General features: G+C 50.3%; 2 protein-coding genes across 2 annotated transcripts in view; one reads left to right on the forward strand and one right to left on the reverse strand.

The window, feature by feature from the left end:
* Window positions 1–11,533, reverse strand: part of OAS2 (2'-5'-oligoadenylate synthetase 2) — an 18,913-nt gene extending 7,380 nt beyond the window's left edge. The window contains 6 exon segments of the mRNA XM_036123703.2: window positions 477–650; window positions 4,138–4,279; window positions 4,775–5,010; window positions 6,872–7,050; window positions 9,425–9,695; window positions 11,214–11,533. Of these exon segments, the coding sequence (XP_035979596.2) occupies window positions 477–650; window positions 4,138–4,279; window positions 4,775–5,010; window positions 6,872–7,050; window positions 9,425–9,695; window positions 11,214–11,390 (1,179 nt within the window). The 5' untranslated portion in view covers window positions 11,391–11,533.
* DDX54 (DEAD-box helicase 54) overlaps window positions 1–15,117 on the forward strand; it is a 424,174-nt gene that overhangs the window by 125,682 nt on the left and 283,375 nt on the right. The window lies entirely within an intron of this gene.

Consider the following 15,117-nt stretch of genomic DNA (forward strand, 5'->3'; position numbering starts at 1 on the left):
AGGTCACTTTTTGGTTCAGTACACACCGAGCTTGGAAGCTGCAGTGGTTTGAATGGTAGCCCCCCCAGTAGATACGTCTGCTGGGAACGTGAGAACGTGACCTGACTTGGAAAAAGGGTCTTTGTGTAGATGTCATTGAGTGAGGGGTCTGTGGACCCTAAATCCAATGGCAGGTGTCCTTAGGAGACAAGAGAAAGAAGGAGACCCGCAGAGGAGAGGTGATGGGGAGACACAGGCAGAGATGGGGGGGTGCAGTTCCCAGGTCAAGGCCGCTAAGGGCCACGGCAGCCCCCGGAAGCTCATACAGAGCCAAAGCTATGCTGTTAAGGACGGAAGCAGTGTGCGGGCAACCCCGATGAGAGCCGGGGTCCTGGGTGCCCATCTCCCCCTGCTTCCCTCCCGCCCCCCTTGCCCTCCGTCCACTGGCGGGCACTGCAGGGCTCCGGGAACCGCGGAGGAGAAAGGCCAGCACTCACCTTCACAGTCTTCTGAACCTTTGTGGCTGAATGGCGAAAGCAGTTTTTTTGAAGGAATTTGCAGATGATGTCAACAGCTACTGCGATCTGGTCCAGGAAATGTTTGTTGGGCTGGAGAAAGTCCTTGATAAACTTGTCTAGAAGATGGCCCGGGGTGGTGAACAGCGGTGCTGGCTGGGAAGGTAGACGAGCACTCAGTGCTTGCATCGACACGCCGCGAGAACATTTGGGAGAGTTCAGGGTGCTGCCCGAGACCCCCGCCCTGCTCCCCCCCCACCCCGCTCCCCTGCCCCAGAAACAGAAACTGTGAGTTGTTCCTTCCTACCCCCAGGAGAGGTCTGACCCCTTCTGGGACTCGAAGCTGTTCTGGGCGCGGCATTGCCTTCTGTGGCTGGGAACCCTAAAACCTTTGTGCCCCCCCAGTCTCCCATTACCTGCAGGGACTGCGGATATCTGGACAAATGATCACCCGCGAGCTTTTCAGGCTTTATCAGCTTCTGTTGCATACATGTGCCCATGGGGGGCTTCCAGCGACAGAAATGTATTCTTTCACTGTTCCAGAGACTAAAGTCTGTGCTCAATGTGTCAGCAGAGCTGGGCGCCCTCTGGAGGCTCTAGGGCAGGAGCCTTTCTTGCCCCTTCCAGCTTCTGGAGGTTCCAGCAACTCCTAGCCTTCACTGGCTTGGGGACATACCACTCTGGCCACTGATGTGTCTGGGTCTCCGTGTGCCTTCTTATAAGGACACCAGTTACTGGGGTCAGAGGCCATGCTAATCCTGAATGACCCCATCTCACTAATGATGCCTGCAAAGACCCTACTTCTAAAGAAGTTCCCATTCTGAGGATCCAGGTGGATGTGAGTTTTGGGGGACACTATTCAACCCTCTATACTGTTCTCAGGGTGCTGAGGAGAGAGCCAGCCTGGGATCGGAGGGGCTGTGGGTTCAGTCTGAAGGGACACTTCTCTGCTCCAAAAGGGGTTGTGGAGGGTGGGACGTGCTACTTCCTTGCATCTGTGGTCACTTCCGGAAAGAAATCATATTCTGATCTCTAAATGGGGTCTGCACAGAAGTGTAATTCTTTCCTCTTCAGTCGAAAAGCTCAGACTGTGGGGTCTACTCCATGTCTCATGGGTCATGACCCCCCACGGGAGACCCCTCCGCTCCCTGCCCCACCTGCTCAGTCAGTCTACCCTAGAGGTCCCAGTCGGTGGAGGTGGAGGGGAGGTGACGCCCCCATCTCCCCATATGTCCGCGTCTTAATCTCCAGAACCTGTGCATATGTTTCCTTATATGGAACGTGCAACTTTCCAGATGTGGTTAAGATAAGGATCTTGAGATGGAGGAATTATCCTGGATTATCCGGGTGTACCCAATGTCATCACAAGGGTCCTTATAAGAGGGAGGCAGGAGCATCAGTTATATAGAGAGATTGAAGGCTAGAAGCTTAATTAAATTAAATTTGTGTTCTTTTCAGCCTTGAAATTTGTGGTTTTCTTTCCTCCTCCTTCCTTTCCTTTCTTTCTTTCCCCTTCCTTCCTTCCTCTCTTCCTTCCTCCCTCCTTTCCTTCCCTCCTTCCAGCGGTAAGAGGAAGCAAACACACTGCTCTGTCTAGGTACCAACCCTTTGCTGGAGAGTACACACAAGACGGGCTAGCTCTCCTTGGGGACAGGGGTGGGCTGGTCAGCTTAAAAGTTGAAGGTCAACCTTGGTTGCCTCCAGATGTTCACAGTGGACCTCACCGGGTGCTGGAAGGCAAATTCATTGCCAGTACCGCCCTTCCCACGGGGCTGAGTATCGTGGGGGGCACGCGTGCGTGTGTATGCGTGCATGGGCGTGTGTGCGCATGCCCTCCAGTGCCCAGATGCCCTGATGCAGCAGGTCACGGGCCTGAGTCGCCTCCAACAGCTCTCATGAGAGGGAAGGCCTCCTAGTTCTGGAAACAGAGGTTGATTGGGTAGAAAAGGGAGCAAAAGCAGGGATCAAAAGATGGCTTAGGGGCAGCACGAGAACTAAACGCAGCATGGGCTACTGGGCTGGGAAAAACTGGCTATCAAAAACATTCTTTGGATAATTGGCAAGATCTGGAAATGGACCGTTGCTGGACGGTAATAACGTATTCATCTTAATCTCTGGAATTCGATCATTGCGTGTGGTTAGCTAAGAGAATGTCCTTATCTGGCAGCCAACTCCAATAGCTCAGTATAAACAACACTCACAACACTGACGATGATGATGATGATGATGATGAGTATGTGTGCATACACACAGACCGGAACACAGCTAAAGAGGTCAAAGTTTACATATTTGGGTGTCTAGGTCGATGCAGCGGTTCACTGAACCATTTTTACAACTTTTCTCTACATTTGAAAGTTTTCAGAATAAAGCTAGGGGAGGGATATTTTTTAAAAGGCTGGTTTAGGAAGCCAGGAAAATTGAGGTCAGGGAGCAGAGACCAGAGTCCAGTGAAAGTTGGGACAAGGAGTGGGCGCACCATGTTCCTTCTGGATCCAGGCAGGGAGCTCCCCGCCCACAGGGTCCTTCCCGTCCAGGGCCCCAGGCATTTGGGAAGCTCACTTATATCCCGTCTTTGCTCAGTTGACCCTCAACTTTCTGTGCCAAATGGAACGTAGATCCACCCTTAGCATACTTCGGATGTAAATTAGTCCCGTGTCTGTGCAATGTGGAGTTTGGTTGACCTATGTGGCCTCAAACGACACATTTGTCCCCCTGCCATCCCATGACCCTCAGAAAATGGAAAGGATTCAGTGGCCTAGACTGATAATGTTCTTGTTGAATCGTCCTTCTCCAATAAGCTCCGAGGGCGCAGGGGCATTCTGTGGGGCTAGGTTGGCTTCTCCTTTGGGGGCTGGGAGGGGAAGCCGGCGTATCTGCCCCACAGCCAGCCCCTTGATCTGCGCTCCAGTTTGGGGACAGGGCAGCGGCCGTGCACTCGCCTGGGGCTCTGCTCCGTGTGGTCCGTCCCCCCCCCTCCACCTTCTGACTCTCCTGCAGCAATTAACTGAAATCTCTAATCTGCAGGTGCCCTTCTCTCTTTGTTCAGTTTTGCTCTTTACCATCATTTTAACAGAAAAGGGTGGCCCCTAACGGTGTGTTATGGATTGAACTGTGTCCCCCTAAAGGATATGTTGAAGTCCCAACCTCTGGTACCTGTGAATGTGACCTTATTTGGACATAGGGCCTTTGAATGAGGTAATCAAGTGAAGATGAGACCATTGGGGTAAGTGCTAATCCAACAGGCCTGGCATCCTTATAAGAAGAGGAGGAGACACAGAGACAGACACGCAAGGAGGGGAGACAGTGTGAAGACACACCACAGAAGGCATGTGACAACAGAGGCAGAGGTGGGAGGGACGTGGCCACACGCCAAGGAACACACCAGCAACCATCAGAAGCAAGGAAGGATCCTCCCCTGGAGCCTTCAGAGGGAGCCCATCCCAGCCCACACCTTGACCTTGGACTTCTAGCCTCCAGATCTGTGAGAGAATACATTTCTGTTGCTGTAAGCCCCCAGCCTATGACACTTTGTCGCCACAGCCCTAGAAAATCCACACATGGTGCTCTTGGCTGAGACCGGGTCTGGGTGTCAGGACGCCCTCCCTGCAGCGTGACATGAGCTGTATTTGCAAAGCTCTCTCACCAGAACGTTCCACGATGGTCCAGGTGACTCATTCTGACTGAGAGAAGACAACCAGCTCTCAGCTTCTTGCTTTAGCAGTTGCCAGCACGCCCTATCTTTGCTCACATTATTGGTTGGGTCAGCTGGATCCAAGATTACTGGCCTATGAATTCCATTAGATTAAAAGAAATCAGTTGGGCTGCATGTGGAAGAAGAAATCCACGTTGGGGAAGGAGGACTGCACGGGGCGTCTGGTAACCCGGACTCCAGCACCCACGCTTCCTCTCGGTTGCTCGGGCGCTTTGTCTGAGACGGCTAGACCCTCTGCTCCTGGCCTCTCTGTTTCACAAAGATGTTCCGTTAATAACATAATAAAATAGTTAGCCCCTTCCTTCTATAAAGGGAAGCACCTCTCAAGTGTTTGTTTGGGGGACAAAATATGACGACGGTCTGGAATGTGAAAAGCATTGGTCAGATTCCCCTATTTCAGGCAGACCCGGCTCTGCCTCCCTCCCTCTCCCCCCCCCCCCCCACCGAGGCTGGTGTTCTTTTGGTGCATCCTTGGCTGGGAGGGACGGGGCTGAGCCCTCATGCTAAGGGGCACAGCCTGGCTTACAGGCGAACAGGTAAAGAGAGAGGGTGGAGGGAAGCTTGGTACCTCGATGACCGGAGCTGGCTCAGCAGAATGTTCCGGACTGTCTCGTTCTCAAAGTTGTAGTTGACTACCCAATAGACACACAGCTGCTCCTGCTGTCTGATTAGCCCCAGGACAGTTCTGACGCCTTCTGCCATGTCAAAGTTTTCTGCTCTGCACCCTTGTTCCCAGGCATAGACTGTAAGCAGCTCCAGAGCATACACGGGCTGATGGGGTAAATCTTCCAGCTTTTCCTGGCACTGTGGGAGAAGAAAGGGGTAGTGGCTAATCTGGGGACCCAGCCCCCCCACCCCCATGCCAGGGAACTGAAATCAAGAAGTCAGAAGTCTATAGGAAGTCACCACCCCCAACCAGTGACTAAAAGGATGCCATGCCTAAAATCCGATGGATTTTAGTATCAAGCATTGGCAAGGATGGGGAGCACCTGAAACTGTCATACGTTGCTGATGGGAGTGTCATTGGGAAAACTACTGTCAGCAGTACTTCCTAAAGTTAAATATATATATATATTATTACAGATATTTAATATATTATATATATTTATGTAATGATATATATTTTATATACTATATAATAATATAGTGTATCGTCTGCATATGTATTTATTATATGTACATATATACATATATAAATATGTCACGTATATATGTATTTATATATATACATACATATTCAGATACCTTATAACCAAGCACTTCCACTCCTGTATATTTACCCAAGAGAAATGAGTGCTTAAACTCACAAAAAGACACGTAGGGGAATATCCATAGTACCCTAATTCGTAATAGCCCCAATTTGGACATGACCCAAATGTCCATTAGCAGAACGGATAAAGGTGTGGCATACCAAGACAACAGAATCCTACAGAACGACGAAACACCACAACTCCACGCAACAACAGAGACAGATCTCTCAGACATCACGTTGAGCAAAAGAGGGCAGAGGGAGTACGTCCGGTACCATTCCATTGATTTCAAGCTCAAAAACGAGCAGAACTGGGCGCCTGGGTGGCTCAGTTGGTTAAGCGACTGCCTTCGGCTCAGGTCATGATCCTGGAGTCCCGGGATCGAGTCCCGCATCGGGCTCCCTGCTCAGCGGGGGGTCTGCTTCTCCCTCTGACCCTCTTCCCTCTCCTGCTCTCTGTCTCTCATTCTCTCTCTCAAATAAATAAATAAAATCTTAAAAAAAAAAAATGAGCAGAACTGATTGGTGGTGACAGACGATAGGACGGTGGTCGTTTGGGGGGAGTATTAACCGGGAAGGGGCTTGAGGCAGCTGCTGGGATGCAGGAAAGGTGCCCTATTTTGATCTGGATGTTGCCAAAAAGGTTATAAAAATGCACTGAGCTGGGGGCACCCGGGTGGCTCAGTCCGTTAAGCATCTGACTCTTGACTCTTGATTTCAGCTCAGGTAATGATTTTGGGGTCCTGAGATGGAGCTCTGTGCTCAGCGAGGAGTCTGCTTGAGAGTCTCTCTCTCCCTCTGCCTCCTCCCCCCTCACACTCTCCCTCTCTGTCTAAATAAATAAATAAATGAAACCCTTAAAAAAATTGCATTGAGCTCTATACTTAAGAGTGTCATACTTGGGACGCCTGGGTGGCTCAGTCGTTAAGCGTCTGTCTTCGGCTCAGGTCATGATCCCAGGGTCCTGGGATCGAGCCCCACATCGGGCTCCCTGCTCTGCGGGAAGCCTGCTTCTCTCTCTCCCACTCCCCCTGCTTGTGTTCCCTCTCTCGCTGTGTCTCTCTCTGTCAAATAAATAAAATCTTTAAAAAAAAAAAAAAAAAAAAAAAAAAAAAGAGTGTCATACTTTCCTGGCTGTGGATGATCTCGGTGAAGAGGAATTGGACGACAGCACTAGAAACATAATTGGAGGGCGCCTGGGTGGCTCAGTTGGTTAAGTGACTGCCTTCGGCTCAGGTCATGATCCTGGAGTCCTGGGATCGAGTCCCGCATCGGGCTCCCTGCTCAGCGGGGGGTCTGCTTCTCCTTCTGACCCTCCTCCCTCTCATGCTCTCTCTCTATCTCATTCTCTCTCTCAAATAAATAAATAAAATCTTTAAAAAAAAAAAAAAAAAAGAAACATAATTGGAAAATTACCTGTTGGTACCAGTGCTTTACCAAGAGGATCAAATCCTTCAGTTTTCTGGGACGGTTGTGAAAAAACCTCTGCTGGAGTTCTGTGAAGCAGACGGAGAACTCGCCGGGCTGGGCTTTTGTCATGTCCAAGGCTCTTCTGAGCTCTCGGTAGGTCTGGGAGCTGGGCGTCTCGCTTAGGCCTGGTGCAAAAGAGAAATGGAGAACCTGTGGTGTTTGGGCGGCCTGCCCCCGGGGAGCCAGCTGTGAAGGGCTGCTGGGGTTCAGCAGCGCACGTCGGTGGCTTCATCTGTGAGGGGACCTGTGTGCTCGCCTAAAAGGTGAGGGGCGGCGAGCCTTGCGCGATAGTAAAATGACCACTGCGAAAACCACATGGTGCTGGCCTCAGGCAAGATCAGCAGGAACGGAAGGATGGAAAACACAATTATAAATGAGGAAGGGGGAGCTCCGAATTAGGAGGGAAAGGTGGCTTCTTGAACAAATGGGGTGGGCACGGCTGGCATATACCTGGAAGAAAATAGGGTCCATAGATCGCATACGGTATGTTCTGCTACGGAGCCCAGCCGGTGAACGTTCTGTTTCGGAGAGTCAAGGATACAGGGACTCTGAGGAGGCAGGTAAGGTGAAGGCAGGGCACTGGAGGCTGGGGTTAAGAGGCCAGCGGGCAGGCATACCCCCCTCAGAACTGGACCCTGCGATGCCGGGTAGTGGTTCTCAAACTGGGTGCCAATCGGAATCCTGCTGCACAGCTAATCTGGAGCATGGGCCCAGGAGGCTCTCAAGTCCAGATTAGCTTTGCAGGAGGTCTGACACCCAAGTGGAGAGAGCTCGGGCCTCTCTTTTTTTACTGTTTCTCAGGGGATTCTGATCCCCACGGAAGTTTGAGAACCACTGGTATGGGGCTAAAGAAGCATATGCCACGGAGGGGAGGAATGTCAATAGGATCACAGAATTTCCACAGGATTTCCACTCTTGCTAGCGGAGCTCTACTGTTTACAAGCACACTTTACAAACATACAAACAAGAGGAGCCAGTAGCCAGCTTGTTCCTTTCATTCACTCCGACAGATTATTTAAGAATTCCCCAGTAGGTTACTTTTCCCAGAAAGCAATCCTTATCCTGTCCTTCCCCAGAGGGATCTCGGTTGGGAACGTGCAGTTCTAGCGCCACCTGGTGGCAGCGCCTGGATACCACATGCGAGGAAGAGCGTGTTTGTCGTTTTCACACCATCCTTGCATGTTAGGGTGAGCCCAGCAGAGGGCGCCCTGGCCCAGTCTCCAGCCACCATACTCCGAACAAGAGAGAACATAGGATTTCCTAAGAATTCTGAGTCACACGGGGTCTCTTCACCTTGACCCCAGCCCTTGTCTGAGGTAGTCCTTATCATCCTAAAGGCCCCGTAAACTAGCCATTTGGAGTCTGATCTTAGAGTTGGCAAAAGGGGGTAAGTGGTGGGACCAGGATAGGAACTGAGGGCTGCCCACCTTCCAAACCAGTGCACTTTTCTCTATCTTGATTGCCTTCCTGTGAATGTGAGTCACCGAGGTGTGTGTGTGTGTGTGTGTGTGTTTGTGTCTTCATTTTAAAGGCATCCCAGCTTCGGGTTTAGAAGATCTGGGCTTTTATTCTAGTTCTATCAGTAACTGGCTGTGTGTCTCTGGGACATTCCTTTCCTTCAGTTTTCCTGTTTGCTTAATGAGGGGTTTAATTTCAGCTCTGGCATTTAAGTTTGTGATTACATGCACCTGTCCTTGAGACTAAGCTGTCACTAGGCTGAGCTTTATCCTTCCTTCCTATCTACCATCCATCCATCCATCCATCCATCTTTCCTTCCTCCCTTCAATCCGTCCAATCTATCATATCCATCCTTCCTTCCTTCTTTCCTTCCTTCTTTCCTTCCTTCCTTCCTTCCTTCCTTCCATCCAACCATTCATCCATCCAATCTATCACCCATCCATCCATCCGTCCATCTGTCCATTTGTCTGTCCATTCGTCCATCCAACCAACCATCCATTCCTCCAACCAGTTGTCTTCATGTTGACCTAGTCAGGAGGCAGACTCCAAATGCCTGCCCCAGCTGAGCTTTTCCCGGATGTTTGCCCCATCCTCTTCTTCTAACCAACGTTTATTCTAGTCTAAATCCCCAGGGGGTGGTGTGTGGACCAGCAGCAGCAGCATGGCCCTGGTTAGACATACAGAGTCCGTGGCCCTGCCCCAATCTCCTGAATCAGAACCTGCATTTTATCAAGGTTCCCTGGTGATTTGTGTGCATGTCATAGTTTGAGAAACTCTGCTCTAGATTCTGGAATCTAGGACATTTTCTCCAAAGTCAGTTAGGAGGTGGGGGAAATGTTCTAGAGAAGAGAGTGAGCCTAGGGCAGGAGGGACCTCCTCTCTTGAAGGTATGTGGTCCCTGGCTTTGGAACATACCAGTGGTGTCTATCCCATCCCCAGCCTCGAGGACCCCCATGGCTGTCTGCCACCCCTTTCTTCGGCTTTGCTCTCTCAGCACACCTCTCCAGACCAGTGCTCTTCACACACCCAGGAGCAACTCACCCAGAGCGTTGTAGGCAGGCAGCACCTCAAAAGTGATGCTCTGCCATTTTGTGGACAGCTGGAGGGTGAGCCCACCGTGGAACCTCTGGACCTCCATTTTGGTCGGCAGCTTCATTTTGAGCTGACAGTCTTTCAGACACTGCCAGATCTTGCTGAGGATTTTATCTTGTTTTTTTTTCTGATCCTGGAACTGTTCAAGGTCACTGACAAAGATGACAATCGTCCCATCGGAGTTGCCCCTCAACATGGTTTTCCTGCCATAGGAGCCGCCCTGCCAGTGACAGAGACGTAGATGTGAGACTCTGGACCCTTTGGGGTCCCTGGACGCCCCAGCAGGCCATAGTATTTCTCAAATCAAGCCAAAGCCTCAAATGTCGCCAGGCGTCCATTTGTCCACCCAAAGACCTGCATCAGGATGCCCGTAGGAGCACCTCTCATACGAGCAATGGCCATCAGCAATAGGGTGGACAAATGGGGTGTCCTCGCACGCTGGAGAACTACCCAGCGTTGAAAGGGTAAACAGACGCCCGCACACAACAATATCCATTTCATAAACAGGATGGGGTCAAAGAAGCCACACAACAAAGCCACACTGTGCATGATTTCATTTACATCCGGCCACCAACCTGTCTGGTTTTCCTGGGACATTCCCAGTTTTAGCACAGAAAACCCCTCAGTCCCGGGCAGACCAGCATGGGGTTGGTCACCCTACAATTACGCCAAGTTAAAAAAAAAACAAAAAAAACGGCAAAACGAATCTATGCTGTCAGAAGTCTGGAGAGTGGTTAGGGGAGGGTTGGGGGTAGGGACTAGATGGTGGGTCCCGGGGCTCTTGGGGCCGGGAAGGTTTCCTTTCTCCATCTGGGTGTAGGTGACCCAGGTGTGTTGTTTGTGAAAAATCTATCGGGATGTACACTTAGATCAGTGCCCTTTTCCTATGTTTTATTTTAATTAGGAAAAAGTGAACCATATCGAGAGGCGGGATGGCCTAGTGGTTCGGGGCGTGTGCTCCCAAGCAGAGCATCTGGGTTTAAAGTCCAGCTCTGCCTCCAGCTAAGTCGCTTCCTTGTGCCTCAGTTTCCTCATCTGGGCCAAGGCCAAGGGATACCAAGTATCCAGGTGTCTTTACTTCCAGGGCTGCTGGGCATGCATGAGGCGGCCGCCAGGAGGCATGGTGCGTGCAGAGAAGGGGCCTCCGGGGCTGGCGGACCTCTAACTCTCTCCCACCTGGCACCTTCCCAGCTCCTTTTCCTCCCCCCAGAGGCCCGGAATCTTCAGCCTCAGCCCTGGGATTTGTACCCCTAGCACCAAACACTTCTACCTGATGAGAGCCACCCCCTCCTGCCATTGAGAAACCACAGAGCGACCTTTGGGTAGTTTTACTGAATCACCCAGCCTCAGTTTACTCCTCTGTGACATGGGGAGGATAGAAACAATGACGGTGAGGAATCACAGCTCATTTATTGAGCACTAACTGGCCCTATACCAAGAACATTATATACTTAAGCCTCATTATAGTCTGGGATTATTCTTCCTCTCTCATTTTACAGATTCAGAGACTGAAGCACAGAGAGGTTAAGTAACCTGCCCCGGGGTGCACAGTAGTCAAGGTAGAGCTGCTCCTAAACCCGTGCTCTATCACCTCCCTCGAGGGTGGCGAGGGCAAGAGGATGTCTTGTGCACCCAAAGCCTGTCACCCGGAAGGCACTCAGCACCACGTCACTCCTCCTTCCGGTGGCCGTGGAACCTCCAGGCTCCCAGAAGCCCGGACCCCCAGCCGTCCACTCACTTTCACCACACTTATCATGTGGGGGATCTGCTCCGTTTCCTGCAGGACGTTACAGATGGCATTCACCGTGTCATCGATCTGCTTCTGACACTCTCCATAGGGCCTCAGGGAGTTCTCGATCAGTTCATCCAGCTTCTCGGGCTTCACGGTGTACAGATGCGACGCCCAGATCCCCATGGCTCCTGGTGGCGGTGGTGACGGCTAACTGGACGGAAGGGAAGGGAGAAGGAGCCACTCCCTTACCCGGAGCCAGGAAACCAAAACTCACATTCAAGAACCAGGAAACTGCAAATCACCAGGCGAGAGCCTAGAAACCGAAACTCACAGAATGCTCCCAGCTGACTTCCTCGTAGAGAATTCTGCCCACCCCTGCAGGGTGGGCAGCCGGCCAGTCAGCTCCTCCCTGCGCGTCCTTTTTTTTTTTTTTTTTAAAGATTTAATTTATTTATTTGAGAGAGAGAGAGCACAAGCAGGGGGAGTGGGAGAGGGAGAAGCAGGCTTCCCGCCGAGCAGGGAGCCCGATGCGGGGCTCGATCCCAGGACCCTGGGATCATGACCTGAGCTGAAGGCAGACGCTTAACAACTGAGCCACCCAGGCGCCCCATCCCCGGGTGTCCTTGTATTTAGACTCTGGAGCCCCCTTAGGACGGCTTGATCCATGCTAGTGTGTCCTTGAACAGATCGCCTGCTCTCTTTGTGCTTCAACTTCCCCATCTGTGAAATGGCGTAACAATGGTACTTCTCTCATAGGGTTCACATTAGAACGGGGAGGGGGCACTTGGCAAATGCTATTTAAGAAGTTGTTAAGCAAATCATCTTTTTACAGGGGACTGAGGTCATCTTTCGAGGCTCTTTCCCTTTTCCCCTCGTCAAAAAACAAAATTCAATGGCATAAATTTGAAGATCTAATTGGCTTCATTAAGTGCTTCATAAATTGGGCAGCATCCCACCTAGAAAGTAGAAAGAGCTCCAGAAGTTGTTACACAATGGAAGGTTTTTATAGGAAGGAGGGTGGAGCAAGAAGCTGTTAACAGGAAAAGAAAGGACCGTTTCAGGCCAGGACATCTTTTTGGGGCCAAGGGACTGGGCCGGCAGAGTGTTTATCCAGCAGATGACATCACTAGTGCTGATGGGGAAATCTCAGGCTGACTCTTCAAAGGTCACGTTCCAGGCGTAGGTCAAAAATGTAATTAAGTCTCAGTTTGCTGTCATGGGGGGCATTTGGGGCTTGGTTTTTCCTTTTTAACACCCTTGTCTCCAGGGCCTGGGAAGTCAGAGTCGATGAGAGCAGCGAGGAGAAAAGGACCCAGAGAGGGGACTGATTTGCTCAGGGACACACAGAAAGGCAAAATCTGAGCCAGACTCAGGTTCCAGTTCTGCCGGTGCGTGATGTGGGACAGAAAGGCAGAAGGAAATGTAGATAAAATTAAATACCTTCTAACCTGAAGCCTGACAAATACTTGAGGCAGGTGGAATGTAACGTTCCTCCAGGAAACTCCCAACTGTCTTAACGTTAATGCTTTGCTAGAGGGAAAAACTACCTTAGCTTGAAAATGGCAAGGTCTCCAGGATGCTGTGAGTCTTCTTCAGCATTGGAAAATCCTTTTGGAACTTCCTTTAGCTTCAGTTTCCCCAACCCCAAAGTATATAATCAGTTGCCCTTCACAGTCCCGGGGCAGCAGCTCTTTCTGCCCAGCGGTTCTGTCCCCATGCTTTAATAAAACCACCATTTTTGCACCAAAGACCTCTCAAGAATTCTTTCTTGGCCGTCGGCTCCGGACCCCACCAAACACACCAACGTTCCACAACACATCACCGGGCACATACAAGTCTCAGAGTGTCAGAAGGCGGGAGCTTCTTTGTGCCCAGTTCCTCAGCATGCTTGTCAATATGTGGGGCCTCAGCAGGCACTTACCCGGCCCAGCAAGCGTAGGACACGGGCCCAGAAGTGCACAGGCCAGAGCAGATGTGCAAGTCCATCCAGAGCTCTATGAAAATGAAACGCCCAGAGGGCTCCCACCAGCTGCCTCTGTCTAGCAATAAAAAATAATACAGAAGGCAAAAAAAATCCCTGAGATGTGGGAAGAACAGGGCCCTTCTCTGCCTGCCCTTCTCTGTGATGATTAATTTTGTATGTCAACTTGGCTGGGCCATGGTACCCAGATATTTGGTCAAACATTATTCTAGATCTTTCTGTGAAGGCTTCCCCCCCCAGATGAGATTAACATTTCAATCAGTAGACTTTGAATAAAACAGAATACTCTTTATAACACAGGTGGGCCTTGTCCAATCAGTTGAAGGCCTTAATAGAAAAAACACTGCGCTCTCCTGAAGAAGAAGGAAATCCACCAGCAGATGGCCTTCAGACTCAAGCTGCAACATCAACTTCTTTCTGGGTCTCCAGCCACCACCCCCCCCCCCCACCACCAACTGAATTTGGACTTGCTAGCCTTAACAACAGCACAAGCCAATTCCTGAATTGGATCTATACATCCCATTGTTTCTGTTTCTCCAGAGAATCTTAACTACCACATCCACCCAGTAAGGGTCTTTCCTTGTCCTTAGGCCTGTTCCTGCCACATCTAGAAGTAGGCTGGTCAGGGGCCAGCAGGCTCCTTTTCTGGAGGAGAACAGGAAGGCAGGGAGAGAGAGGTGGGAAGTCACATAGCTTGTAGGTTGTCTGGCTAGGTTCTAACTCCTCATGACCTGATCCCAAAGTCCAAGCTTTACTATTATTATTATTATTATTTTTAAAGATTTTATTTATTTATTTTGACAGAGAGAGAGACAGCCAGAGAGGGAACACAAGCAGGGGGAGAGGGAGAAGCAGGCTTCCCACGGAGCAGGGAGCCCGATGTGGGACTCGATCCCAGGACCTGGGGATCATGACCTGAGCCGAAGGCAGACGCTCAACAGCTGAGCCACCCAGGTGCCCTGAGCTTTACTATTATTTTTAAAACATTTTATTTTGAAATAATTTGAAACCCTGAGAAAGTGTGCAAGATGAGTATAAAGAAATCTCTTATGCCCTTCCCCCAGAATATTTTACCGCATTGGTTCCTCATTCTCTCCACATGGACATCTTATTGGTATTATTACAGTATTGCTATTTGAGTGCATGTTGCAGATATTATGCCCCTTTACTCTCTTATTTTTAAAGATTTCATTTATTTATTTGAGAGAGAGAATAAGAGAGAGAGAGAGAGCACAAGCTGGGGAGAGAGGCAGAGGGAGAAGCAGACTCCCCGCTGAGCGGGAACCCAGATGCAGGGCTTGATCCCAGGACCCCGGGATCACAACCTGAGTCGAAGGCAGAGACTTAACCAACTGAGCTACCCAGGTGCCCCATCTCTCTCTCTCTCTTTTTAAAATAGACTTTGTATTTTAAAGTAAAATTAAGCAGAAGGCCTAGAGATTTCCCAGAGACCCCCTGCCCTCCTATGCACAGCCTCCCCCCACTAGCAACATCCCCTCCCCCCAGACTGGAACGTTTGTTAGAACTGATGAACCCATACTGACATGTCAAAATCGCCCAGACCCCTTTCCTCCTAAATACTTCAGTATGTATCCCCTAAGCACATGGATATCTTGTTACAGAAACACAGAGTAGTGATGTGATTTAGAATTTTAACCTTGATACAATGCTATCATTTCTTATAGCACATATAAGGAATAGATCCTTATGTTCAATTTTTAATAGTTATTCTAATGCTGATCTTTATAGCCTCCTCCCCCCACCCCCACCCCCACCCGGCTCTAGGATCATATGTTTTCTGGAGTTGTCATGGGTCACAGACAGGATCCCTGGGAAGCACTGGGGAAGGGATGGTGTCATTTTGGGGGAAAGTTCCCTGTGTCCTAATTATCTGTCTTCGAAGTATTGTGATGGTGCAAATTGAATAGT

Source organism: Halichoerus grypus, chromosome 13 (assembly GCF_964656455.1).
Source record: "Halichoerus grypus chromosome 13, mHalGry1.hap1.1, whole genome shotgun sequence".
In the NCBI taxonomy this organism is placed as follows: Eukaryota; Metazoa; Chordata; class Mammalia; order Carnivora; family Phocidae; genus Halichoerus; species Halichoerus grypus.